This window comes from Parambassis ranga, chromosome 18, assembly GCF_900634625.1.
Source record: "Parambassis ranga chromosome 18, fParRan2.1, whole genome shotgun sequence".
NCBI classification, from domain to species: Eukaryota; Metazoa; Chordata; class Actinopteri; family Ambassidae; genus Parambassis; species Parambassis ranga.
The window spans coordinates 5403576-5429692 of NC_041038.1; the positions used below are offsets into that span (position 1 = coordinate 5403576).

Genomic DNA, 26117 nt, shown 5'->3' on the forward strand with positions numbered 1-26117 from the left:
TAAACATATATAAATCATGTTAACTCATATATAAGTAACAAAGACTGGCTACACTCAATATTTGAATAGTTAAATGGCTTTAAAACATGTTTCTTCTGCAGTTTATAGCTTGAATTAAATATTACTTTTTTGCATAGTTTAATGTATTTAATGATACTTTTGTTTTATAAACATCAGGATAGGGCAATGTGTGCAAAAGGGATGAGAACAAGGCAGTTAGTGGTGGTAGTTATGCCTTTTTTACTGTAATATTCACTAAACCTGATTTGAAAATTATATTATTTATGTTGCTACTCTATGGTAATACAGACAGTTGTTTCAGCAAATGACATTATAAATTGAAGCATAGAAAGAGATTTTACCAAGCTGTGGCAGTATCAGCCAAAGAGTGTTGAGAGTTTTATCTATCCTGATTGTTCAGAGCTGCCACCATGTTTGCTTAAAACTTTTGTTTTCATAGCCTACTTTTTTGTCTATTTTTGTCAACAAGCCTTTCTCTCAGACAGGTTTGGAAGGATGGAAAACATTTTTTTAGCAATGACGTCTGTTCGTCAGAAACATGTGGCAAAGGCTTCATACACTCTGATATTTCAAACACGACCCATGGAACTGTTACACTTAAACCCTATATGTGCTGCAATGTAGCGTTAAGTTCTACATTAAAGTTATTTTGGTTTGTGTTATTTGGTTAGATTTTTAGTGTTTTGGTTCTTTTAATATTTTTTCTGACACTGAGAATCAGCTTACATTCAGCAGAGTGAGTGGATGCATTACCCTCAATACACACCAGAGGGCGACTGTAATCTACAATGTGCTTGTTGGCCAGTTCATTTGCAGAAATATAACTTGAGTTGGATACAGAATATATGAATCCCTGACAGACCCCCCCACCCCTCCCGCAGATGTCCGACATCATGCCTGCCCGTATGGAAGTTATGACCTTTAATAACAGTTTAATGTATATAATTTAGAAGATATTGGCATTTTTTTCTTAATTTGAAGCTAGTAATGGCCAATGTGCAATCCACAACACCGCTGCTTTGTCCACATGTATTTAACAGTCACCACTTCACCATAAATCCTCACTGTAAAGAGACTTCCAGTTTGCTACAGTCCAGTATTTCTGCTTTGTCTCAGCTGCATGCAAGATGCATGGATGTGTTGAGAAGGACTTTAAATCAGTGTTCAAATACTCCAGATGTTTTCTATTGTACCAGCATAAATGTATGTGTGTGTGTGTCTGCAGATGATTTAGCTACACTGACTTGTGATATGGCTCATTGGGAAACAGACAAAGGCCTATAGAAATGTGTTTCCTCATGAATACACATATAACTTGCAGGCTATATCCTATTAAAGACCAAAACTAGTCATGTATGCCTTTGGCAGAGATTAAACAATAGTTTGTCAATTGTCTGTTTTTAGGTATATGAAGGGCAGATTTTTTTATGTTTACCTGATATTCAAAAAAGAGAATATTCTACCGTAGCTGTCATCTAAGATGGCTGAAAGTGTATCATAGAGCCTGACCAAAAACTATTAGGCTCTAATCTGTACTAAGAAATACTTTTTGTCAATTTGTCAATGCCTTCACTGTAGTAGTACTATAGTATGAGCATCTTTACACAAACTCACAGACAAAAGGAGGTACAGTATTTCCCCCTTGTTTTGTTCCCAACACAGTGTTGTCCATGGCCAGCAAGGGCCAGATGGGGACACTAAAAATCTACCCCCTCTTTTGGCATCTTCGTCTCCACTGCTGTTACATGAATCCCCCTCCTACTTTACTCTGTCTCTCTATTTTATGACACAATAGCCCAGGCTATATATATATATATATATATATATATATATATATCAGAGTATGCTTATATGAGGGGAGAGATTATGTCAGCGCATGTTGAATATATATTTTTATTGAGGTCAGTTTGGAGACTCCAACTTAGTCCTCATAGAAAAGGCATCCCTGTTTGACCAGAATTTGTCCCCCAAAATATTGTAACTCATCATCTTCATCAATGTATTTCTTAACCCTTTACCATGACAAGTGAATTCCTGTCCCTGACCTTCACTAATTTCTCACCCTAAAGTCTTAATTCTCAAAAATAACGAGGACTAAAACTGAATGACTAGAAATGTAATTATTACTAATTTGATCATTCTAAACATTAGTTTTCTCTGCATTTAGACACAGTTTGTTTGCCAACAATTTGTACAGAGAATCTGTTGATACCTTTGAAACAGTTTTAAGCCAATCTGCAAATGCAGTGATTTGTCTTTAGGGACAAAAAGAGTGGAGCAGATGTTGTGGACAAGCACAAGTTGTATTGCTACACACATCCAAAAGAGTGGAGTATACACAAATTCATGCATGTCTTTGACCCTAGGCTTTCGTGTGACTGTGTACCCCATGTACATGAACAGGAAGTGGCACGTTTGCATGCAGTCAAAGATACAGTGATTTATTTATACTATTTTTAGCACAAACTCGATATTCTTGCACACACAGGTGCTTACAGTCTGAGGCTCTGTTAACACTCACCACAGAGGTACTGTTACCCCTCAGCCTGCTAAAACTAACAGGCCAGTATGTTCAATTTTAACAAGGACTGTTGCACATTTGTTCCAAAAGCCCTAAAAAACAGCACAGGTCACATCAATATTTCTACTTAATTCCTCTCAGTGTTCCCCTGTGTGTCACAGACTCTGGGGCCCTTGTTTGTTTAAAATGTTTGCTGGAATATATTCTAGTAGTTGTTGTACAATCATTACTGCTTTACTTTACAACCAGTAATAGGCATCAGTTTAGATTGCGCTCTATTTAAAGGCTGTGAAAGACGAACAGTGTCTCAGTTTGTGTTGTTGTATGCTCTGGGTGTGCCTCCGTTGCTAGAGGACTTCCAGGGTCCCACAGATAATGGTGAATTCATGAGAGGAATTTCACATAGGGGTCCCTTCCTGTCACCTGACTCCATCACCGTACTTCCTGAACTGCATTTCCCGTGTCTGGACCTCCAAGGAGAAGTGTATGGCCTGATGAAAGTGATGCTCACTGTAGCCTCCATTTTGGAGGTCAAATTTTGACCAAGCTGACTGACAAATAGAGACCATATTTAAAATGTTGCCACCCAAATGGTAATGTTTAGAAAATGCTCTGATACAAGACAAAAAGGATTAAACAATTAAAGATTAGCTGTAAAAGAGAGGCGAGACAGATGCATAAGAACAATAAAAGAGGCTATAAAGGGAAAAAAAGGGTGATGGCAGGATCCATATGGGGCCTCTTAGTTTTTGGGCAGCAAAGGGATTGATGCCAGGTAATGGCTTCCAGACACACACACACACTGCAATTCGATTTGGAAATCTGACAGTACAAGGAGACTGAGTGAATGTGTGTGTGAGTGTGTGTGTGTGTATATACCTGGGGCATTTTTGCTCACATACTCATGAGGGGTGGCTTCCTCTGCCCATTGGGAATGGGGCCTGATAGTCTCAATGTGTGTGTGTGTGTAATAGCGAGCACAGGGGTTAATGTATGCTTTCAATCACAGCACTAGTGGGGAGAAACCAAATCCCTGCAGTGTGGAAAGTGGACCTCAGGTTTACTCACTCACGCACAAGACATAAGAAAGCAAACCAATCAACATAGAACCAGAATGAAGGGGTTAGCATAGCTTAGGACGAGAAACAAAATCACACAGTCTTGTTACATGGCCATATTTCAAGCTAAGCTAATTGGCTCATAAGTGTTGCCTAATATCACAAGTTTCCTCCTCACTGTGAATTATACACAAGAAAAAATATTTGGAGGTGTACATGGGGGAAAAGTGGAAATTAAGTTTATCATTTATTTCAGACTGACCTGGCTCCTTCTTGCTTTTGTGTGAAAAAGGTTAAGAGGGCAGAAAGTCAAACCATAAAGACAAAATGCAAAAGAGAGAAGTAAAATAAAGAGAACAAGATGAGGAGAAGAGCCTTGACGAAGACTGCAATAGTTAATTAAACGGGAGGGATAGATACAGAGTGGGAGGGACATGAGAGGGCAAGATGACTTAACTGTGAGACACCGCCTACTTCACCATCTGTCTTCTACTCATACTCTACTACTTTCCAGTGAGGTAAATCCCCCTGCATTCCCCCCTTCTATGCACTGTCACAGCCCTCCCACTCCTGCAACTCGTGTGTGTGTGTGTCACCACTTTTCCCTGACATTCCTGTGCGGAGCAGACGGTGAGCTCAGCTGCAGAGCGACAATCAAAAATCCATCCTAGAACTCCACTTGTTGTTTTTCCAGAGAAGATTTTTTTTGCATTCTTCTTTTGCATTTTACTTTCATTTGGAAAATCTGCCTGCAAGTCAACTGAGAAGTCTTTAACAGGGGATTTCTACAAAAGCATCCTCTTGTTCCTCATCACAGTTTCCTCCTGTTCTTCTCCTTCTTCTGTCCATCTCCCTCTCTGGAGGCAGATTCCAAGCTTGTCAAATTCCAGAGATTGGGAATACTTTTGTGCTGAAGCCAGGAGAGGCAAAGACAAGAAGCATTGTAGAGCAAGCAGCACTAAAAGGGGTGAGTTAACCTTTTTGCTGATCATCAAGAGTCTGTATTTTGCAGGAATTGTACTAATATTACCTGCATGTGAGTCATCCTGGTATATATGTTTCCATTGAGTGATTAAACTTTAATGGTGCTTTAAAGTGTTGCAATGTCTCAGGAGTTAAGGTTGCTGCAGAGCCCCTCAGGCATGTGTGGGGGGTGTAAGTCATGATAAATTAAGAAACATAATAGAAGATCACAAGAAGAACGTGTGCGCTAGATATGAAGATTCATCCTCTTACTCTGGTTTTATCATCAGATAGCAAGGACAGCTGCAGGGGAAGAACACCAATCATGTACACATTATGTTCAAATGTCTCAGGCGTGCTTAAATAGGTGCACACATATGTATGTGTGCAATGAAGAGGTGTCTAAAATATGCATTCACAAGAAAGACGTTTAAATAAACACATCTTTGTCTCATTGCACTCTGTTTAGTTTGCTCCTGGCTTGAATCAGAGTCTGCTCCCTGTGCTGCAATCAATACTCACACACACACAAGCAGATGTGGATACAGAGCAGACTAACACTAAGACAGACTGTATTGGAACATATATGAAATACATTAACTGTGGCCTTACAACAAAGGTTTTTAGAAATGTTTTTGACCTCATGATGTCAAAGAGCAGAGTGATTGTTGCTGTAAAAGACAGTTGTGGGTGTGTTGCATTTACTTCCTGTATGTAAAAATAACTCCCCATTCACTCCATAATGCGCTATATTTATTTACCCAACATGTCCAAATGACCAAAATATGAACACAAGCCTGCAGCAAGGACAGCTCTTCGCTACAATAATTCCCACAATGCAGTTTGTTAACTTTGAATAAGATCAATATTCAAATGTTGGCATGAGCACAGTTAAAGGGAAACAAAATAATACGCTTACCTGAGTTTAAAACAATGTTTTGGACGAAAAGTTTGCCTTACTCTTATTTATATATTTATTGTTTTGTTGACTTCATGTATGGTCGCATATACAGTCTGCATTATCTTGTGTTGTTATCAATGTGTTTCTCTGTAGACCCTGGCTCCTGTAAAAATGGCTGACGTGATGCAGCCAGATCCAAACAGCCTGCAGATACCAGGTGAGAAACACACACACACATATGCACGTTTGTTTTCTATGGCAGCCTGGTCCAAATGACTCACTTCTTCTTTTTTATCTTTTGGAGTGTGAACATCCTGACCTTTCCATGTCCCCTCTCCCACTTAGGAATATTATTCATCTCAGACACCAGTGACATTCCAGGCATTCCGTTTCATTGCAATTATCCAATCTCTCATATCCAGAGAGCTCCAGGTCAACACACGTACCTGCTAAACTCAAAGAAATATAATGTGTTTTCTGTATGTAGCGGATGCTAGTCCAGTACGGCCTTTTTCCTTATGATAAGAAAGCTTTCCCATGACTGCATGTCACTCCAGACTTATGGGATTTTTTGGCCATTCTTTTCATTTATAATGGAGTACGTGTGGCACACTTCCAACACTGAAGCCCTTATATAATGAGATCATGACAATTATTGTGCTAATTGTTCTCTTCTCTTAATTTGTAGGTGAAAATTCATCAACCCCATCATCACCTGCCACAGCTAGAAATGACTGCAGTATCACACCCCTCACACCCTCACCATCACCGGTATGTCCACACACACACACACACGCTCAGCCACTCACCACAGACACTCCTACACACCCTTTCCTCTTTGTGCTTATTTTTCTTTATATAGACTTCTTAAACATGACCTATAAAGCCACATCCACTTCTAACTGTTATTAGTGGTATTTAGAAACAGTGTGCTGTATAATAAAGTAAAGGGTAAACTTAAAGGAACCTAATAAAGAAGGCAGAGATGTGGTAAAGAAATATGTTGGTGCTAACTCTTGCAAGTCAGGAGGAAAGTCCATGAAAAACAGCTACCGGTACTTCTATTCTCTTTCTACTTGTAGCAGTGCTTTGAGCTGGCAAAATTATACATTGTACAATGCCAATGTTAAGATGCTAGCAGGGATGTTTACCATTTTTTCATCTTAGCTCAGAGAATTACCATGTTAGCATTTGTTAAATGTTTTCCTCTCTGTTTTCACTTCTCTTTCAGAGGGTTGAGGTCAGACCCAGGATGGCCTGTCCGTTCTCTGTTGTCGTAGCGATAGACTTCGGGACGACCTCCAGTGGTTACGCGTTCAGCTTCACACAGGACTCAGAAGCCATACACATGATGAAGTAAGAGTCATGTGCATGTTTTCCCCTTAATGACAGACTACAGACTCTAATGTTCTCTATTCTAGACAGACACTTGTTTTTCCTCTGACCCATGCAGGCGCTGGGAGGGCGGCGACCCTGGAGTGGCCAACCAGAAGAGCCCAACATGTCTGCTTCTCACTCCTGATTTGCGGTTCCATAGTTTTGGATTTGCAGCACGAGACTTCTACCATGACTTAGATCCAGAGGAGGCCCGGCACTGGCTTTATTTTGACAAATTTAAAATGAAGATCCACAGCACAAGTGTAAGTCAGCTCTATATCCAGAGGCAAAGCTTCACAAAGCACATTCTCAGAAAAAGAACAATTATACTGTAGTTTAGGAAATAAGATATAACGGTAGAACTAAGAGGTCTGCCGAGGTGTTTCATCAGTTGTATTTGCTGCAGGACCTCACCATGGAGACGGAGCTGGAGGCGGTTAATGGTCGGAAGGTCAGGGCCATTGAGGTGTTTGCTCATGCCCTTCACTTTTTCAGGGAACACGCTCTAAAGGTCAGCCTGCATTCATGATTATAATAAGGAAAGTGTGTGTTTTATAAATGATGTGCTGCAACCATCCAAACTGTTAAAGTTAAAACCAACAGAGAGAAGAAGGACTGAAGTTTGTGTATGTTTGGGTTGTGTTTTAGGAGGTAAAAGATCAGTCGTCATCAGTGCTGGAAGGAGAGGAGATCAGATGGGTGATCACTGTCCCTGCTGTGTGGAGACAACCTGCCAAACAGTTCATGAGAGAAGCTGCATACCTGGTAGGAAAACACAAATATTGTTGACATCGTGTCTTCTATGTCCCAGGATGTATTAAGAATTAGGAACAGTTTGTATACATAATGCTAGATACACACATACGTTGTATACAGAATCAGTCTGCAAGGGTGCATACGTGTGTGTGTACTTGTGTGTCTGTCTGTGTGTGTGTTAAGAGGAAGAACAACATGGAGATACACGGGGATGGAAAGAAGGGCAGGGTTTAAAACATGAGATAAGGACTTTCTGATTAATGTTCCCACAGAGTATCACTTACAACACACACACATAACTACACTACACTTTTGCCTCTTGTCTCTCTGAATATCTTCCCACCCAAACACACACCCGTCCTCTGTGTACTTCACAATGACTTGTAGGAAGTGTGCGTACATAGACAGGAATGCAGGGTGGTCCAATTACAATATACTGTACATTAATGAGAATGGGCCAACCTATGTAATGTGAGTGTGCAAGGCAATTGCCCATGATAAATTATACAACCTTTTGCTCCTAAAGCCATTATTTTGCAGACACACCCACAGTGAACACATCATTATCTGCTATGTGACATTCACTCACCTGTATACATGCACAAATAGCCTAGTGCATACACAAACTTGTATACAGTCAAAGATATGTATGCATTCACGCATGCACACGCACACACACGCACACACACACCCTGTGTTGGCTCCTGACTTAAGGCTGTTGGGGCGTGTATGCTTCCTGCTCGTGATGATGTCATCAGGACTGAACAATAAGAGAGACCGGCGTACAAACACAGGAAGTTGAATCTAGACCCCCGCCCTGCTCACATACACACACACACTGTTATAGCAACTCAACCTTTCTCGCAATATATTAAGACACATGATCATATACCTGTCCTCTTTTTTAAGTCTTTTATGCAACCTATCCTTGTGTGAGTATTGCTACCACCCCCATCTTTTACCCTGTGTTTGTGTTGTAAGCCATGTGTGTGTGTGTGTGGAGTTCCTCCCCTTTTTTGCTGTCCTCCATCCTGCTGTGAACCAAAGGTCACCATGACCTGAATTATACAATCACAGCCTCCCCACCTCTTTTAGGGGGCATCCAAGATTTAATTAGCGGTCAGACCCACCAAGTCACCCAAGACTTGACCATGATGTAGATGTGTGTGTAATTCTGTATGTTTGTTTCTGTGTAATTCAGGCTGGTCTGGTGTCTTCTGACTGTCCTGAGCAGCTCCTCATTGCTCTCGAACCTGAGGCTGCATCCATTTATTGTCGGAAGCTCCGCCTCCACCAAGTGATTGACTTGAGCATGCAGCCAATCTCAAACGGCCTGGATTTAGATGGTTCCCGGCCATTTGACTCCAGCTTCAGACAAGGTAGAGAAGAAAAAGTGTACATGTGTGTGTAGACTTAGTCATTAGCATAACCATGAAACCACACTGTGTTCCTGGAAATGTTGCTGTTTGATCAGGGTTGTGTGTTTTTTTTTCTTCAAATCTGTGTGTGAGAAAGAAAGAAAAAGCGCTGAGGGTAAAGATCTGACTTCAGATACTGCTCATGGCTTTGCCTCAAATGACTTTGTAGATGTGTTTCTGTGTACGCAGACATACACATGACTTTAGACAGGCCATATGTGTTGTTTAGAGCAGAAAATGCAGAAGAAGAGATGAAAACATAAACAGAGGGAGAAAAGGGAGCACAGCTGTGTTGAAACAGACCAGCAAATTCCCAGGAAGAGGAAATATTCTGCCTCTCAAGGCACTACTTAACACAACATGCTGTTTAGCACCAGAAAAACTTTCGTTAACTTTATAGTTTGTGGCAGTGTAGTATACTTTTCAAATTAGTGTCCAATACAGATTTTAACAATCTCAATGAAGATCACATACTTTACTCTATTAGGCTAAGTTTATGTACATCCAGTCCTTCCAATTAGTGTAATAATGTGATATAACTACACATTAAGTAGGGCATTGTGACACAGGCCAGAAAGCCAAAACAATGCCCCAAAAATGCTAAAATGCAGAAAAATTATCAGTAAGTTTGTCACTTTAACATACTTCTTACAAATTGTACAGTAGTTTTGATCAACAAAAGTGAACAAAGAAAACGGTGTCTGCCATGTAGGCCTGCAGTAAAACTTCAGTCTGTTTGCAGCAGGAAAATGCCACTAAACTCCAGCAATGAACAAAGGCAATTTCAGGCAGGGAAAAAGGAGACCGATGCATAATTCAGTGAGCGAACATGCCGTCCAAATTCCCCTGCAAAAGGCCCACTTATACATATGCAGTCAGTGACACACACACACAAAGAACATTCACTGCACAGGATATTGTAATTGGAACAAGGTGCAGTGAGACCATGATCTCACCCCCTCCTGGCCTGTCATTCTCCCTCTCCTTCACTCTCTCATTTTTCTTTCGTTTCCCTCTTTTCTCCCAACATTTTACTCTCCATCTCTAACTTTTTTTCTTGCCAGATTGTTCAGGATGCTGCAGACACAGACCAACACACATGTTTACACACACACTCACTTGGCATTACCGTCACAGTTTTATACTATCTTTAGCTTTTCTTCCGCCTCATTTCGTCTCCAAAGATAGCACTAGGGAGTCATTAACACACACACACACACACACACACACACACACACACACTTTTTCTTTTTTGCTGTTTGGTGTAAATGGTTTCCAGACTCATGTCCCATTCACCCCTGCACAAACACAGTTGAAATCAAGGCCTATATAATTGTGGTGTTCTTTGTTCAGCTTCATTTAACATGTACACACACTTGCAGAAAGGCACATACATCACCTCCTGCATCAATAGGACCCTTAAGATTCCATTATTTTCCAATACTGTTGCTCAATAAGTCTGCAATCTTTGCAATCTCACTTTACCCATCTCTGCCTTACAGATTTTTTTGTGGTTGTGGTTTTCAGTGGACCAAGTAAAAACCACTTTTACCGAGACACGCACATTTATACACACTTTTTGTAGAGAAATATGATTCCTCCTCTCTTTTCCTTTGTTTTAGTATTATTAAGCCATTATGTCTCATTTCACCTAGATGTATAGAGACATACACTTTAAATGTTACTGCTCTGTCAAACAGGCTGTCAGGTATGCTGTATTTCTGCCAGCTGTGTATGAATGTTCTGTTATCGTTGGCCTTCTTTCATGCTCTTAACCTGCCAGTCACACGGTTTGCATGTCAAGAACAAACACAAAGTTGAAATGTGAGAGAGTTCCTCATTTCCAACAAATTGTTCCTGCCAAGCTAAAACATTATGGCTGCATGGGTTTTCTTGTTTTACTTGGACAGAAAAGATTTATATTCTCTCCTGCATACATGTCATGATTTCGTTATGAAACTCGTTTGAAATGTATATTTTGTATAAAAAAAATGAAAAACATTCATCTTCATTAGGTTGAGTGAGGATATTTAAGTTTTTCTTGAACCACTTTTCCAGTAAAGTTCAAGTGTCAGGACACAGCAGAGACAACAAAATAAAAACTAACTCACATTTAATGTCTGTCATTTGGTGCTAATGGGGATTTTGAAATATAACTGCAGGTGAGTGGCTCAGGCTAAAAACAAATACTAAGAGTGGAGTTCTGATTGTCGTATTGTAGTAGTTAATGTTTACATCCATGTAATAAGAGCTGAATTTAGGGGGCTGATTAGCCTACATTAGCATTACGAAAACATTAAATGTGAGTTAAACATATTATAAATGTGCTGGATCTTGTGAGAAACAACAATAAATCCATGACCTTTGTTAAGTGTAGCTACACTGTGACAGAAAGCAGTTCCTTTAATTTATTTTGTGCAATACTAAGCTAATAGCACAGCTTCTTCTTCTTTTTTTTGAAAGCTTAAAATATGGCAGCAAAAAGAAATTGATGCTATATATATATATATATATATATATACATACATATATATACATATATATATATATATATTGTGTGTGTGTGTGTGTATTGCAGCGAGGGAACAGCTGAGACGGTCCCGGCACAGCAGGACCTTCCTGGTGGAGAGTGGAACTGGAGAGCTGTGGTCAGAGCTGCAGACCGGTGAGGCCATGTGTGCATGTGTGTGCTAGAGAGAGAGAAACAGACCCCACATGTTGAAGATATTAATGACTTTGACCTTTAACCCCCGCACACTGACTCTAAGGAGCACACATACTCACTTTAATGACTTGCTATGAGTACCAGCGTCAGTATCATTAAAACCTATAAAACAACCTTTTTGGTTGAAACTTCCCCAAAAAAGATAAATAGTTATGACACAACCATAAAATATTGCTAAAGAGCTGACAACAATGATCAAACACAAGAATTTCAGTCAGGTGTTTTGCTGGCTTCACGGAGAGCCTTTTCTTTCTATCGAGCCACGACAACAATCTGAGGAGCCACGCGCCCCTGCTGACCCTTTCTGCTCCCTTTCCTGTCCACACACAGGAAGGACCCAGCCCATGGGACTCTCTGGTTCTGCACTGTAAATATATAATAAGGAGAAGGACCACTCTTCTCTCTCCCCTATTGCATTTTCTTCTCTCACTTCTCCCTGCATTTTTTTTTTTGTATTTACGTTTATTTTTGTTTGTTACTACTGTCACTCTCTTCCAATATTTCTTGCACTCTTATGTTTAGGGTGTGGTCAGCTGAGGTCAGGTTAGCTACACCAAAACCAAACCTTATCACTGAACACATCATAAATATGCACCAACAGAGGGAGAGCAGCAATTACAGATGCCTGAAGGTTGTTTATGTTTGAGGAGCTGCTGGTTGAAGAGTTTCATACTACCCACACACACACACGCACTGTCTGGAAACATTTAAACATTCCAAAAAAATGAAGACACATTATCATCCACAGTATCTCCTACAAATTTAGAAGAAACATTGCTGTGCTGCATTTGAGGTATTTCTTGCCTTTGGAATCTCATCTCGTTTATCTAAAATAAACTCCCAGGTCTCACAACATACGTGTGTGTATTTATGTTCTCTCGTTGTAGGTGACAGGTATGTGGTTGCAGACTGTGGAGGAGGAACAGTGGACCTAACAGTCCATCAGATCGAGCAGCCTCAGGGAACACTCAAAGAGCTCTACAAAGCATCAGGTACAATCTCTTACAATCGGAGCAATAATACACACATTTGCTTCAGTTTCCAGACCTGTACGTTTTTTTTTTTTTCAGGTGGCCCTTATGGTGCCGTCGGTGTAGATTTGGCCTTCGAAGCCATGCTGTGCCAGATCTTTGGCGAGGACTTCATACAGAGCTTCAAATCCAAGCGGCCGGCAGCCTGGGTGGACCTCACCATCGCGTTCGAGGCGAGGAAACGGACGGCGTCACCAGGCAGGGCCAACGCCCTTAATATCTCCTTGCCCTTCTCTTTTATCGACTACTACAAGAGGCACAGAGGGCAGAGTGTGGAGGCCGCCCTGAGAAGGAGCAAGTGAGTGTGGACTGAGAGGTGTGTGCACGAGGTGGTGACAGGTGTGTGAACATTTTGTGATTTTTTTATGTGTCTTCTTCTGTCAGTATGAATATCGTGAAGTGGTCCTCCCAGGGGATGCTGCGGCTGACACAGGAAGCCATGAATGAGCTCTTCCAACCCACCATCACCAATATCGTCAAACACATTGGTGAGAAACACAAACAAATGTCCGCACTACATCAGTATCAAGTCCAAACAACAGTGACATTTCACCACTCCCACCACCTAGTGCTTGGAAATAGTGAACCCACATTAATGTTGTGCAGAGTCTGCAAACAAGAGCCACAACAATGAGCTCAAAGAGGATAGAAGTCTCCATTTTTTGTGCCACTGTAGATCGCACTTCCTAGGACAAAACACACACACGATCATGTTCTAGACGATGGTGACCTCGTTTTGTTTTTCAGCCTTGTCGAGACAGAAGTGAGGCAGAAAAACCAGGAGAGTGCCTGTTTTAAATCAGGCACATTCCATTGGTGCATTCAAAACCAGGGGACTGGCAAAAAAAAGGTTTTATGTCATATGGAGGAACACCAAGTGTAGCTGATGGAAAGCAGGGAGAAAATAGTATCTCCCTATGAGTCACATTTTTTTCTCCTCTAACAGAGGAGCTGATGACGAAGCCGGAGGTGCGAGGTGTACGTTTCCTCTTCCTCGTTGGTGGTTTCGCTGAGTCGCCCATGCTACAGAGATCAGTCCAGAAGGCACTAGGGAGGACGTGCCGCATCATCATACCCCATGATGTTGGCCTGACCATACTGAAGGGTGCTGTGCTCTTTGGGCTGGATCCCACTGTGGTGAGGGCTCAGGAATGTCACTTGGTGTCAGTGTAGTGCTTTGAAATATGTTGTAACTGCCTGTATTTCACAGGTCAGAGTGCGTCGGTGCCCTTTGACCTACGGTGTTGGCGTCCTGAACCGGTTCGTAGAGGGACGCCACCCTCGGGATAAACTCCTTATCAAAGATGGGCGCGAATGGTGCACTGACATCCTCGACCGCTTCGTCTCTGTCGACCAGTCGGTGGCTCTGGGCGAGGTGGTGAGGCGGAGCTACACTCCTGCTCGTCTAGGCCAGCGGAAGATCATCATCAACATCTACTGCAGCGCGACAGATGACGTCACATACATCTCTGACCCTGGCATCAGGAAATGCGGGACGATAACTTTAGACCTACCGGAGCCGTTACCACTACCGGGAGCTGTGGGTGGAGCAGGAGGAGGAGGACATGAGAGGAGGGAGATCAGAGCGACCATGCAGTTTGGAGACACAGAAATCAAAGTCACAGCCGTTGACGTCATGTCTAACCGCTCGGTCCGGGCTTCCATAGACTTCCTGTCTAACTGAGGAGGAGCAGGAAGTGGAGACTCAGTTTTAAAAGCACATAACTGATGTGGAGGTGATAATTTTAGAAAAAAGCGGTACTTTGGGAGTGGGTGATGTTGTTTGGGAAAGAACGGTGCGTTCATAGAATAAAGTGAGACCTTTTACCTCTAGCAGAAACATTAGAGAAACTTTCAATCTGTCCATCCCCAAGAAGATGTGAATTTGTGTCACACATAATGTTGTCACTGGCATCTCCTACCCAGAAAAAGACTTATACTACCTAGAGTGGGACTCACTCATGTCCATTGTTTAATATGAAGACTGTTGCCTTTTATAATTAGTAACACCTCCTTTGAACTTAGCCATATGACCTGAACTGCAGCTTTGTTTTTCTAACGTGATAGCGCTCCACCTAGTGGTGAACTACAGGAACTAAAAACACGTCTGCAAATAAATATATAAAGGTTCATGTACTATGATTTAATTGGTCGTTAAACATTTAAATGTGCCTATTTTTTTAAATAATGTTCTAGCATTTGTGTTATCCTGCACCCAAATTAAAGTGTAACACTTATTCAAAATGTCTCAAATCTCATCTACTTAAACAGGCTATATTATTTGGTGTATGAGCTACATAGCAACAATATTACTGCCTCATCTAGCTGAAATCTAATTTTCTCCTTTTTTCTGTTTTTGGTCAACAGATGCTGTGCATGTCGTTGTTTTATCAGTTTCTTGTTGCCGCTGGAAAGCAGCTGTTTGAGTTGACAAACCAAAACATTGAGCTGTAGGCGACACTGACACTCCAATGAGGAAGAACTGGGAACAATGCTCTGAAGGTTTCAGGTGGGTTTAGGATCCATGATAAACAACTAATAAGTGCAGGTTTACATTATATCTGTTACATATATCTTTTTCATGTATAATAAACTTTCAGAATGTGCTAATTGATAAGGCATAAGATAGAGAAATATTATTTATGACACCCATCTGTCTATGTTTCAAATACAAAGTACACCCATTTCATAAACAGGACAGTACATAGTGTGATTCCAGCTGTGAATTTATTGATAAGAATGGTCCAATAAATAGTTTCACACAGCGTGACCAACAGATGGTTCAGAACTGCTCAACATCTTATCAGTGCTTCACTTCACATGTACGTTACACATCAGTTTGTCATGTAACAAAAAAAGACACACAAACAGTTTAGAAGTTATGGAACGCTTTTTCCGGTCACTGGTCTGATAGACAGGAGTGCGTGTCTCAAAACTGAAGGGAAACCGCTGACATTCTGTTTCTGAGTATTGCTTCTCAGCTACGGGTGACAACAATGCAGTGCTTGAAATAAACAGACACCAAGTCAGTAACAGATCAGGTGAAAAACAAAGACAATACAAAAAATGTCAGCCATCTTTGACAAAGTTTAAACAATCTTTCCCCTTTTGTCTGTTTCACTACACCTGTCATTTGTTATGTGTCTGACTTGTTACAACACCTCATTTTATTTGACAGAATTCAAATCCAAATGCAGGTCAAACATATCAAGCTGCATTCATTCATTTTTGTCTGCAGCCTTGTTCAAATTTGGATTTGAATGCCACATCTAAAATAGGTTTTTGTTATTGGTTCTGTTAGTGAGCATGGGGTCTGCCACGGCCTCTGCCCCTGCCAGCGCCTGGGGGAGCATCCACAGAGCTGCGGGGGTTCTTGATCGTCTCATCAACAGACAGAATGAGACAAGCAGCCTCTGATGCCGCTGTCAGGGCATTGATCCGCACAATAGATGGTTCCCAAACGCAGGCCACAAAGTTGTCTGCGATGTCCTCGTTGTTGATGTCCACGCCGTACCACATGCCTCCCTGAAATAAGAAGTGATGCACCAGTTAACACCAGGTCACACTCAAATATTGTGTATATAGAGAAATGTGTGTTTTCTTACCTGTGCGTGTTTTGCACGGAGTTTGTTCAGGATGTTGGTGGCATCAAAGCCTGCGTTGTCACACAGCTGTCTAGGAATGATCTCCAGGGCCTTGGCATACGCTCCGATCAGCAGCTGCTGTTTTCCAGGGATGGTCCTAGAGTAATCCCGCAGGTACTTGGACAGCTCCATCTCGATGGCTCCTCCACCCGCTACGACGGAGTCATTCTGGAATAACAATGATATAGTTAATTACGTGCTGATGGTCTGTGTTGGGATGCTCCTGATCTGGATTAAAACAATTAAACAGCAATTTCTTATAGGTAATCTCCATCCCTAAACACACACACACGTAACTGACCTTTATGGCTCTGCGTACAATCATGATGGCATCGTGCAGCGATCTCTCCGTCTCCTCTGTAAACTGTTCTGCTCCGCCCCTCAGGATGATGGTGCACGTCTTTGCCTTCGGGCAGCCCTTAAAGAAGTTGTACCTGTAAAGAAGACACAATGATGATTTACCACTGAAAATAAACCACACTCCTGCATGTCAAACAGAAACAAAAGACAATCTCAGATGTGTGTCCATAAGGTTTTTGCTAATCTATTGATCTTTCTTACCTCTCCCCTCCAACTTGCACCTCTTCAAATAATTGACACTGTCCCAGGACGTCATCCGTCATTGCAGAGACAGAGGTCTGGATGGAGCCTCCGCAGGCCTGGTGGTCACATTACACACAATCAATCAAGAAATTTCTAAAGTGTTTGGGACACCAATATCGGTTAAGAAATGTAGACGTGTCATTTTCATACTTAATAAAATCTCAACAGATTCATGTTGGGATTTTCAGTGCTTTAAAAAAAACCCCACTGTCATGTTTCTGCATGTCTCACCATCATGGTTCTCTTCAGGTCCTCCTCCTGAACCCTTCCAGCACAGAACAGGTCTCTGTCGGCAAAGTACTGGGTAGCCACATCACCGATGGGTAACTTGGACAGAACCACCTTAGCACCTGACTGATAGATCTTCTCAAGTTTGTCGTACAGAATGTTCCACTCTGCATCCACAATGGCCTGGTAATCCTACAGAAAAGGTTCAACAAGAACTATCTTAGTACCAGAAAAATGCATGAATTAAAGACCAACTGAGTGTGTTGCAATTACTTCATACCTCCACAGATTTCACGCGGACCTCAGCATTGTCCTTTTCAGCCTTTAGCTCCAACTCCACATTGAGCAAAGCAATCCTTGGGTTTTCATAACGTTTAGGCTGCATCTCAAAACCAGCATAGGAGAAAGTCTTCTTGAATGCAACACCAGATATCAACTGGGAATCCTGTGCAGGAAATTTAAGATAATAGATTTTAAAATTAAGGAAAATCAAAGAGGAAGACAGAAAAGTTTCATCATCTTATCTCTGAGGAACATTCCATGACACCAACCTCAAGGGCTCCTCCCTGGACCTTCTTGATGCCAATCATCTTCAGAGACATGAGCTCCTCCAGAGACATGACAGCATCCACCACCATTTTGGAGAAGAACTCCTTCTGACCAGCAATCAGTTTAGAGTTCAGGGCTGTGGCAGCACACTTCTCCAACAGCTGCCTCTGCTCTCTGAGAGGGTAGAAATTAAAAAAGGTGAGATACGATGGTACTGCTTGTAAAGTAGATCCAACCTCAAATGCGCTGTGTAAAAGTACTTACTGCTTGTCGTCTTTTTTCACAGAGACAGCGATCTCCTTGATCTTGTTGACAGCAAGGTTGGTGGCAGTGCGGAATGCTCTGATGATGGTCTGAGGGTGGAGACCCTCCTCCACATACGGCTTCAACTGCTTCAGGAACTCTGAAGCCAGGAGGGTGACGGAGGTGGTACCATCACCAACCTGAGAAGAAAGGGAAAGACAGAGTTTGTAAGTTTGAAATTTGTTAACAAGAAATGAAAACACAGAAAACGGGAAAACAAACACACATCTCACCTCAGCATCCTGGGAGCGAGCAATGTCAACCAGAGTCTTGGCGGCAGGGTGAACTACATCCAGCAGTTTCAGAATGGTAGCACCATCATTAGAGATTGTGGCCTTACCTGGAAAACAGTCACACATTTTGATAAATAACTGAATACATGTGCAGTAACACACAACCAATTATCTATAATCACTTTCCATCAGTCTCTCCTTCTTACCTCTGTCATCTACCATCAGTTTGTCCATGCCCCTTGGCCCCAGGGTGGTCCTGACAGCCTCTGCAATCACCTGGGGAACAACATATTTATACTGGTAAACTTACGCAGAAAACACACACAAACATTTACACACACAAGTATTAATTATCTGACCTGGCAGGCATTGATGTTACTGATGAGCTGGGGAATGCCCTGAGACGTGTCTGTCCCCTCCTTCAGCAGGATAACCGGTGTGGGCTGGAGGTGAGAGGCAAAAAGAAGTTAGTATGCTAGATCCAAACCAATACTTAAATTGGTCTAGTGTAACAAAAGTGAATCCTTGTTGACTAGAAAGTTTAGACAGTGTGTGGACACAATGACAATACAAACAATAACTGTTACTTAAGTATCCTGAAGGCCTCATGCATGTGCGACTGGGAAATAATTTAGTCAATTTATACAATATAAAAATAGTATACAACGGTGTCTCTCTGCTCGAATGCAAAAAGAGAAAGAACCAAAAATTCTATAGCCAACATAGTAACAGCTTTATTGTGTGATGCTTTATTACACATCAGACACGCAGCTGTCCGACACTGTCAGGAGCCGAATGTCTGTTTACAACTCACATAATTTTGAGAACATTAGAATGTAGATTTCTGCAAACGAGAATACCGCCTAATTTAAATACTATTCGTTATAATTGTAGCCCTTTTCCATTGCAGGGCACTAAATAATTCCCATCTAGCCGGTCATACAAAGACGCTAAACACATTAAAGTTACCTAGACTACCTAGACTACGACCCGACAAACAAAACAATGACAGGCAATACCAAACTGCATAAATAATATATGCTTAATAATTATCCTTTTTAATCACTTCAAACAAACAAAAAAATTCAATCGAATCAACCGTTACTGCTAACTTGCTAGCTTGCATCCGTGTTAGCATCGTATACGCCCATTGACTCCGGGTTACCACAAGATGCTAACAAAGTCTGGCTAACAATAAAGTGGTTTTAAAATCATCCTTTCCAAAATAACTGCTTTCTAGGACTGCTAAAGCTTCTAATATAAATTACGAGTAGATCCGATACAAATGATAGCTGTTAAACAACAGGATGGATACAGATTATAGATTTAAGATTGAGGCATGAATGCTAACTGACTCACCATCATCTTTGCAGTTCTTTCGAGAAGCTTTCTACCGGCATCCTATCCCAGAATGCTTTTCGATAGATAGAGCGCTTGGGGGTACGTTCAAGAACAGGCCGAATTATTTTGTGAACTATTTTTTGGTTTAAGAGTAATTCACAACGCATATTTGCACTAATATCAGTAATTAATAATTTAAGCACTTAGTTTAAGTTTAGTTGTAATATTAGTAATGTTACAAACAACATAGATATTCATATATTCATTTATATTTTTATAGTAATAATACATTAACAATAAACATATCAATCAACATAGTTTAACAATAATCAATACTATCTTTGCATAATTATATTTCAATTTTACGTATCCCCGAATTGAAAAAACATTTTTCAAGTGTCTCGGGTGTTATTGAATGCAGCTTGTGTTACGACGTGACGGAGTAGCAGTAGCAGCCAGTGACGTAAAGCGTGGAGTACGTTTGATATGAAAACCGTGGCGTGCAGAATGCGCGGGGCTCTAGCTTTCAGAGCACGCTCTCTATTCTGGGAGATATGCTGGACAACAAAACACGCGCCCATAATCTTTCACCCTGCAACTCGCGCGGAGTTTGAGATTGTACACATTGCGGTGGCGGGAGAGCAAAACAGAAAGATACGAGAGTTTATATGTTTTTATTTGTAATAGTTGCAAAATAGGAGGGCTGCACTAGCTGTCTGGAAACTGGCTTTTTGAGGAGGACGTCGCAAAGATGGATGATTTTGGGGTTTATGCGGTTTTCGGAGCAAACAGTCCGCCTCAAAGGCTGCTGAGGTAAGCTACACGACGAAGGCTTTTAGCAGCAACGTTAGCTGATTTTTAAGCAGTTTCGCGTATCTAACATACAACTGTAACTGTTAAATAACTAAAATGCTAAAATGTCGAATCAAATAATTCAACAAACTATCGTCAGTAGTGCAGGTCATAAACCTTTACTTCCCATTGGCGCATCTTGAAATGTGTAGTATTTTGATAACTTGGCCAACGTCTCTGTTATTATGCCACACAATACTTAGTTAATTCATATTGCTTGGTTTCCTAACGATTCGTTTTCTCTCAATTATTTTTTCTCTGTGTCAGTGCTGATGGGTCGTGTAGAGTGTCTGTTGCAGTCCCACCATCTGTCCGCCAGGTGGTGCTGTTTAGCAGCGGGCCTTGGGGGGAGAGGATTTGCGTCAACGCGGAGCTCAATGATGCTGAAAGGATCCCCATCACTATCGGAAAGCTGACTCCTTATAACAAGTAGGTTCAGTGTGTGTCGACCAAGTGACAAAGTTTCGATAATGTGAATATCAACATGTCACTGAATTCTCCTCCAGGTGTCTGTCATGGGAGCAATGGGAAGAGGAGACATGGAGAGACAATGTTACGCTGAATGTGACTCTGGTGGGAGGAAACCTGGTAATTGTCTATATGAACACAAAGGCTCACACTCTGTTGTTCCAGCTAATAGCAAACCAATTGAGAATTACAATGTGTTTAATGAAAGAACACTGGGGGAAAATAACACAGACTTATGTTGAAATATTTGTTTTGTCAGACAAAAGCTGATTGGTCAGAACCAGCACTCATCCTGGCTGTGAAAGAATACACACCAAAGGTATCAGTAAAGACAAACTGCCTTCTCTTCTTCTTTGTTATTATTTTTGAATGAATGGTGCGGCTGTTCTGAGTCACAGAATTATCACCAGAGAGGAGTCATTATGCTAGATGCATTAGTTGTTCTTGCCTGAGTAAAATTATTGAAAGTGAACACTGTGACATCCCAGGACACCGTGGCACAGCCTGCAGCCAGAGAGCTTAACGGCAAGAGGAAGAGAGAGCGGATGGCGGAGGAAGATGATGGTGAGAAGAAAGTGACGAAGACGGGCGAAGAGGAGAACATGTGTCCAAATGGTATTATAAAGACCACACCTGTGAGAAAGGTCAAAGGTCAGACCAAAGGCAGCCAGAGGCTGTTTGCCAGTGGAACAGGTAAGGGACACTTTTATTGTTTTTGTTTGTTAGTGCAGTCAGCACTGTATTATAGTTAGTGCTGTGGCATGTGCTCTTTTTAACTGTCCTGTGTTTTCCCTCACTATAGCTAACGGAGCAGGAGAGATGCAAGGAACTGCGGGAAAAACACCTCCCCAGACTGCAGCCAGGACGAAGAGTAGGCAGGCCAAGACTCCTACACAGACCGGTGTGTTAGTGCTTATAGATTATATACCATTTTTATTTTAACCTTTTGTATCTCCTGTCAGTCCCACAGCCGGCGCACAGTTGTATGATGCAGAAATGTAACATAAACTTAGACATGTGACTCACACACACACAGGGCATGGTAGGTTTTAGCTGCCTGGGTAGGATTCTTGGCATCTTCTATGAGGAATTGTCTAAAGTTTTTGTTTACCATACTTAGATGAAAAAAATCAATACCACTCACTATCTGTCCATCAAATGTGAAGCTACAGGCACCTAGCTTAGCACAAAGGATAGGAAGAGGTGGATTTTTTTAACACACAAATTTTGGGATGTTAGAGAAAGTTCACAACAGTTTTTGTTCTCTTTCAGCCTCACTGCACAGCCCGTCAGGACGCTGGGGTCAGACATTATGTCCCATTGATGCTCAGACGGCCATTCTGATCGGAGGGCAGGGAGCCAGGATGCAGTTCTGCAAAGATCCCATGTGGAAGCTCTGCACAGGTCAGTTAGTCAATAGAATCTGTTTCAGTACTAAAATTGTGTTGGAGGAGATTTTAGGTCCAATTGTCTGTGTTCTTTGTCCAACAGAGGACATGTCCTGGGTGGCTGCTGAGACTCTAGCGGAGGGTCCGACCCCTGAGGCCAGGATCGGCCACACCGCCATCTATGACCCAGAATCAAGACGCATTTTTGTGTTCGGAGGATCTAAGAACAAGAAGTGGTTCAATGACGTTCACATTCTGGACACACAGAGCTGGAAGTGGACCATGGTGGAGGTGTGTGTTGACTTAAATTAGGACTTCATTGCTGTTGCTTCTCTACATTACTGTGTTTTTCATCCTCCAGGCTCAAGGTAAGGTTCCTCCTCTGGCCTACCACAGCTGCAGCATGTTTCGGGGTGAGCTGTTTGTGCTGGGTGGGGTGTTTCCTCGGCCCAACCCGGAGCCTGACGGCTGCAGTGACTTGCTGTACATCTTCGATCCAAACCTGTCCATCTGGTACCAGCCCATCGTCACAGGAGACAAACCCTCTCCACGCTCAGGGTAACACAATGCGAACCTTTGTTTCACCAACATACATTTTAACATTCAGTTTTTAACTGCATCTTTGTTTTTTTCCTTCCAGTCACTCTGCATGTGTGATGCAGGAGAGGAAGATCTATGTGTTTGGTGGGTGGGACACTCCCATCTGCTACAATGACATGTACATGTTAGACCTCGGTAATCACACACACACACAACCAACTTGTAAATAAAGGATATTACACACATACATACAAAAGTAATATGCATCATGTTTTTGTGTTTCTCAGGATTTATGGAGTTTTCTGCTGTGAAAACAAGTGGAAAAGCTCCCTCTCCTCGAAGGTATACAACTAATCGCATGCACACACTCCATCTAGCTAGTTACTACATGTGTTTACTAAGAAGAGTCACTTAAATCATTGTTATGGAGCGTCAATAACAATACTCATTCGTAGGTATGTTATACATATTTCGTGGCCACGATTTATTTATTTTTTGACCATGTCATCAGAGGGGCTCCGTACATTATAGCTGAAATTAGAGCAAGAAATACAAAGTGCTATTTGTGGCTCTTATTTAGAATACATAACTGTGTTCTTCCAGTTGGCATGGCAGTGCTGTGCTCTCAGACACAAAGTTCCTGATCCATGGTGGGTACAATGGAAACAACGCCCTCAGCGACGCCTTTATCTTTGATACAGGTGAGAACTGCTGACACGTGTGACAAGTCAACACAAAACTCTTTTCTTTTTTTTTTCTTCTTTTTTTTTAATAGAATTTTTACTTGTTTTTCAGACACCAACAGCTGGACAGAGGTGATGCTCCCACAGCTCTCCGTCCCCAGGGCGGGGCACTCCATCATCACCATGGATACAGGTGGTCACTGCCGTTTCACTGAGGAGGATGGAGACGCGGATGTGAACGCCGGCTCTGTCAGCAGAACCCTGCTGGTGTTCGGAGGTGGAGACAACGAGGGTAACTTCTACTCCGACCTGACAACTGTCTCTGTGGAGGAGCTGCTTGCAGCTATTTAAAGACAGTGAGTCAGAGGTGAATCCTCACTTTCAGACTGGTTGTGAAGCTATTCGAACACCCTGGCACCACTCATTGTTATTTATATTTCTCAGTTATGTGCTTTAAAGGGTTTTTAAAATTGTGAAAGTCTCTCATTAATAGAAACTTTTAATTTATGTTCATACAAGTAAAATTTGCTTTTTTTTCTCAGGTAAAAATTTACATGGATTTATTTGTGTTTTTCTGCTTTTGGATACTCTCTATTTTCCTCTGTTGAGTCATATTTGAGTCACAATTGTTAGACTCAGTTGTGTGTCATTGCTTTTGCGGCTTGTATTTCGATTTAATAAACAGTTGCGTTTTAAATTAACATTTTGTTAATGACAAGAAAACAAATTCAAAAGGTATACTTTGCACCGAATCATGCCAATCCCCGTAACATAAATGAGATTTGACACTTTAAAAAGAAAAGCCCTGCTGGCCCTGTAACTCAGCACCACATGAGCCAGTGTGACCCTGCTCTGAGTAACACTGCTGCCATCTTCAAAGGGCTATTTGCAGACTTTTTAATAAAAGATTAGTAGAGCTTGTGAGGGATTATCTTCCTTTCTGCTGAATTGCTGATAATGGTGGGGTGAATGTTTAATATTGTCATTGAATTGTACACCATAGGAAGACCTGAATTGGAGGCTCCCAGAAGTCAGTAAATGCACATTTATGTGTTTTTTTTTTGTCATTCATAATCAAGACATCAGTGAATGTTTGTCTGACTTCCTCAAAATATTAACTATCATAAACAAATCACTCAGTTCCCTTTTATACTTGCAGAGACATAACTTTCATAATGGGCAACAAAGCAAGTCTTAATTACCATTCATAATTACTGAATCTAATCCACTAAATCACATCTAATTACTAAGTGTTGCACTTACTCTGATTGGAACACACTCTGTGCAAAATCCTGCTTTTGGCTTTGGGTCTTAATGCACTAATTCTGCCCACGCTGTGTCAGCACCTTTTACATTTGCAAGGTCAAGGCAGGATTTTCACCCTTTAGACTGCTGAAGGAAGAAGAATGATGCTCAGGCACTCTGAGTTTTAATAGTTTGTTTGCTCTGCTGCTTTGCTGAGAGCCTTGGATTGTAACAGTGCTGCTCTGTGTTGATAATGGGTGGAGAAAATTCTGCATAATCACTAAAAGACTTAAGCTGCATGTGCGCATAATGAGGTCTGTGTAGCTCATCATCTTCAACATGAGGCTCATGACATGTCAGTGGTGATTAATACTGTCCATGGCTGCCTCACAGTAAATTAATACAGCTCCTGCACATGTTTTCTGTATTGGCTCTAATTAGATGTGTTGCACCAGTTAGGCTGGGAGACTTCTTATTGGTTCGTGAAGTCATGTGATTCTAGCATGACCCCGCCTACTCCATTAGAATAATGTACAGCTGGAGTCAGGTGTTCTGAATTTTAAGCATTGCAAATCAAGTAATATTGTTAAAATTGATTTTTTTTTTTCACATAAAATTGATTCATTGGAATCAAACTTTAGAATTAATGTATTAATAAAGCTGTAATGGTAATAACATGGGTGCTTTTGTGGCGTCATAAAGGTGATGTCAGAAAAATACAGGTCTAATATTTATCACCACTGACTCAGACAGCATGACTAAGGTACATTTTTCAGCTGAGAATCTGGGCAGAATTACTGACTACGTATTAAAAATAACTGTTATAACAGCCTCAATCTGGCTGGCTACATTCTGGCACTCTGAGATAGGAGGCTGCTTTTTAATGTGCATTCAAGAACACTTAAAATACACTGATCAGCTGCAATTTCAACCTCCTACTCACAGCGTTGTTGTTTTTTTTCCTCCAAAGCAAACGCTGCCAATTAAAATGCTTATCAATCCAGATATTTAACTCACAGCAGGAAGCAGTCTGTAGGATGTGTGTATAAATACATGAGGGTTATATAGTCCTGCTGGACTCAGATGGAAGGACTGACAGAGCTTGTAATACCTGCAGTCATCCTGCAGATGGCAACGCATCCGCACATTTTCCTCAGCAACAAACTAGGTTCCTGTTAAAATGTCCCCAAAAAAACAGGTGTCATTGAGTTTATTACCATAAACAGCTGAGGTATTTTCAGATATTTTTCCATAGTAAATGTGGCATCC

At 41.4% G+C, this 26117-nt stretch overlaps 3 protein-coding genes across 4 annotated transcripts; 2 read left to right on the forward strand and 1 right to left on the reverse strand.

Moving 5' to 3' along the window:
• The first annotated feature begins 4201 nt into the window (after positions 1-4201).
• Positions 4202-15195, forward strand: hspa12b (heat shock protein 12B). 2 transcript variants are annotated; one of them, XR_003672134.1, is made up of 15 exons: positions 4202-4567; positions 5618-5681; positions 6153-6235; positions 6696-6820; positions 6918-7104; positions 7248-7352; positions 7490-7606; positions 8799-8976; positions 11594-11680; positions 12628-12732; positions 12811-13069; positions 13156-13259; positions 13718-13908; positions 13982-14507; positions 15139-15195. XR_003672134.1 is itself a non-coding variant. In XM_028429087.1 (14 exons), the coding sequence occupies exons 2-14, from the start codon at positions 5636-5638 to the stop codon at positions 14453-14455; spliced, it is 2061 nt and encodes a 686-aa protein (XP_028284888.1). In that variant the 5' UTR covers positions 4202-4567; positions 5618-5635; the 3' UTR covers positions 14456-14938. The 2 variants fall into 2 exon arrangements, 1 of the variants encoding a protein (XP_028284888.1); XM_028429087.1 differs by lacking the exon at positions 15139-15195 and having other exon boundaries at positions 13982-14938.
• A 286-nt stretch (positions 15196-15481) lies between these two features.
• Positions 15482-19758, reverse strand: cct7 (chaperonin containing TCP1, subunit 7 (eta)). Its single transcript, XM_028429666.1, has 12 exons — positions 19691-19758; positions 18691-18774; positions 18538-18607; positions 18332-18438; positions 18060-18238; positions 17798-17969; positions 17527-17691; positions 17250-17438; positions 16977-17074; positions 16717-16849; positions 16377-16583; positions 15482-16296 (listed from the first exon to the last, which is right to left on the reverse strand). The coding sequence occupies exons 1-12, from the start codon at positions 19694-19696 to the stop codon at positions 16069-16071; spliced, it is 1638 nt and encodes a 545-aa protein (XP_028285467.1). The 5' UTR covers positions 19697-19758; the 3' UTR covers positions 15482-16068.
• A 484-nt stretch (positions 19759-20242) lies between these two features.
• Positions 20243-24926, forward strand: krcp (kelch repeat-containing protein). The gene is made up of 13 exons (XM_028429421.1): positions 20243-20485; positions 20792-20953; positions 21031-21112; positions 21252-21311; positions 21481-21685; positions 21795-21893; positions 22265-22396; positions 22484-22671; positions 22742-22938; positions 23021-23115; positions 23208-23262; positions 23524-23621; positions 23716-24926. The coding sequence occupies exons 1-13, from the start codon at positions 20424-20426 to the stop codon at positions 23952-23954; spliced, it is 1674 nt and encodes a 557-aa protein (XP_028285222.1). The 5' UTR covers positions 20243-20423; the 3' UTR covers positions 23955-24926.
• The last annotated feature ends 1191 nt before the right edge of the window (positions 24927-26117 follow it).

Excerpts from the sequence above, each read along its gene's own strand:
- hspa12b (XM_028429087.1), top strand. The coding sequence starts at position 5,636 with ATGGCTGACGTGATGCAGCCAGATCCAAACAGCCTGCAGATACCAG. Across the intron at positions 5,682-6,152 it reads AAACAGCCTGCAGATACCAG|GTGAAAATTCATCAACCCCA; the intron begins GTGAGAAACACA and ends CTTAATTTGTAG. Across the intron at positions 6,821-6,917 it reads GAAGCCATACACATGATGAA|GCGCTGGGAGGGCGGCGACC; the intron begins GTAAGAGTCATG and ends TGACCCATGCAG.
- cct7 (XM_028429666.1), bottom strand. Across the intron at positions 18,239-18,331 it reads CTCGCTCCCAGGATGCTGAG|GTTGGTGATGGTACCACCTC; the intron begins GTGAGATGTGTG and ends CTTTCTTCTCAG. Across the intron at positions 16,297-16,376 it reads TCCGTGCAAAACACGCACAG|GGAGGCATGTGGTACGGCGT; the intron begins GTAAGAAAACAC and ends TTCTTATTTCAG.
- krcp (XM_028429421.1), top strand. The coding sequence starts at position 20,424 with ATGGATGATTTTGGGGTTTATGCGGTTTTCGGAGCAAACAGTCCGCCT. Across the intron at positions 22,397-22,483 it reads CATGTGGAAGCTCTGCACAG|AGGACATGTCCTGGGTGGCT; the intron begins GTCAGTTAGTCA and ends TTTGTCCAACAG. Across the intron at positions 23,622-23,715 it reads CGCCTTTATCTTTGATACAG|ACACCAACAGCTGGACAGAG; the intron begins GTGAGAACTGCT and ends CTTGTTTTTCAG.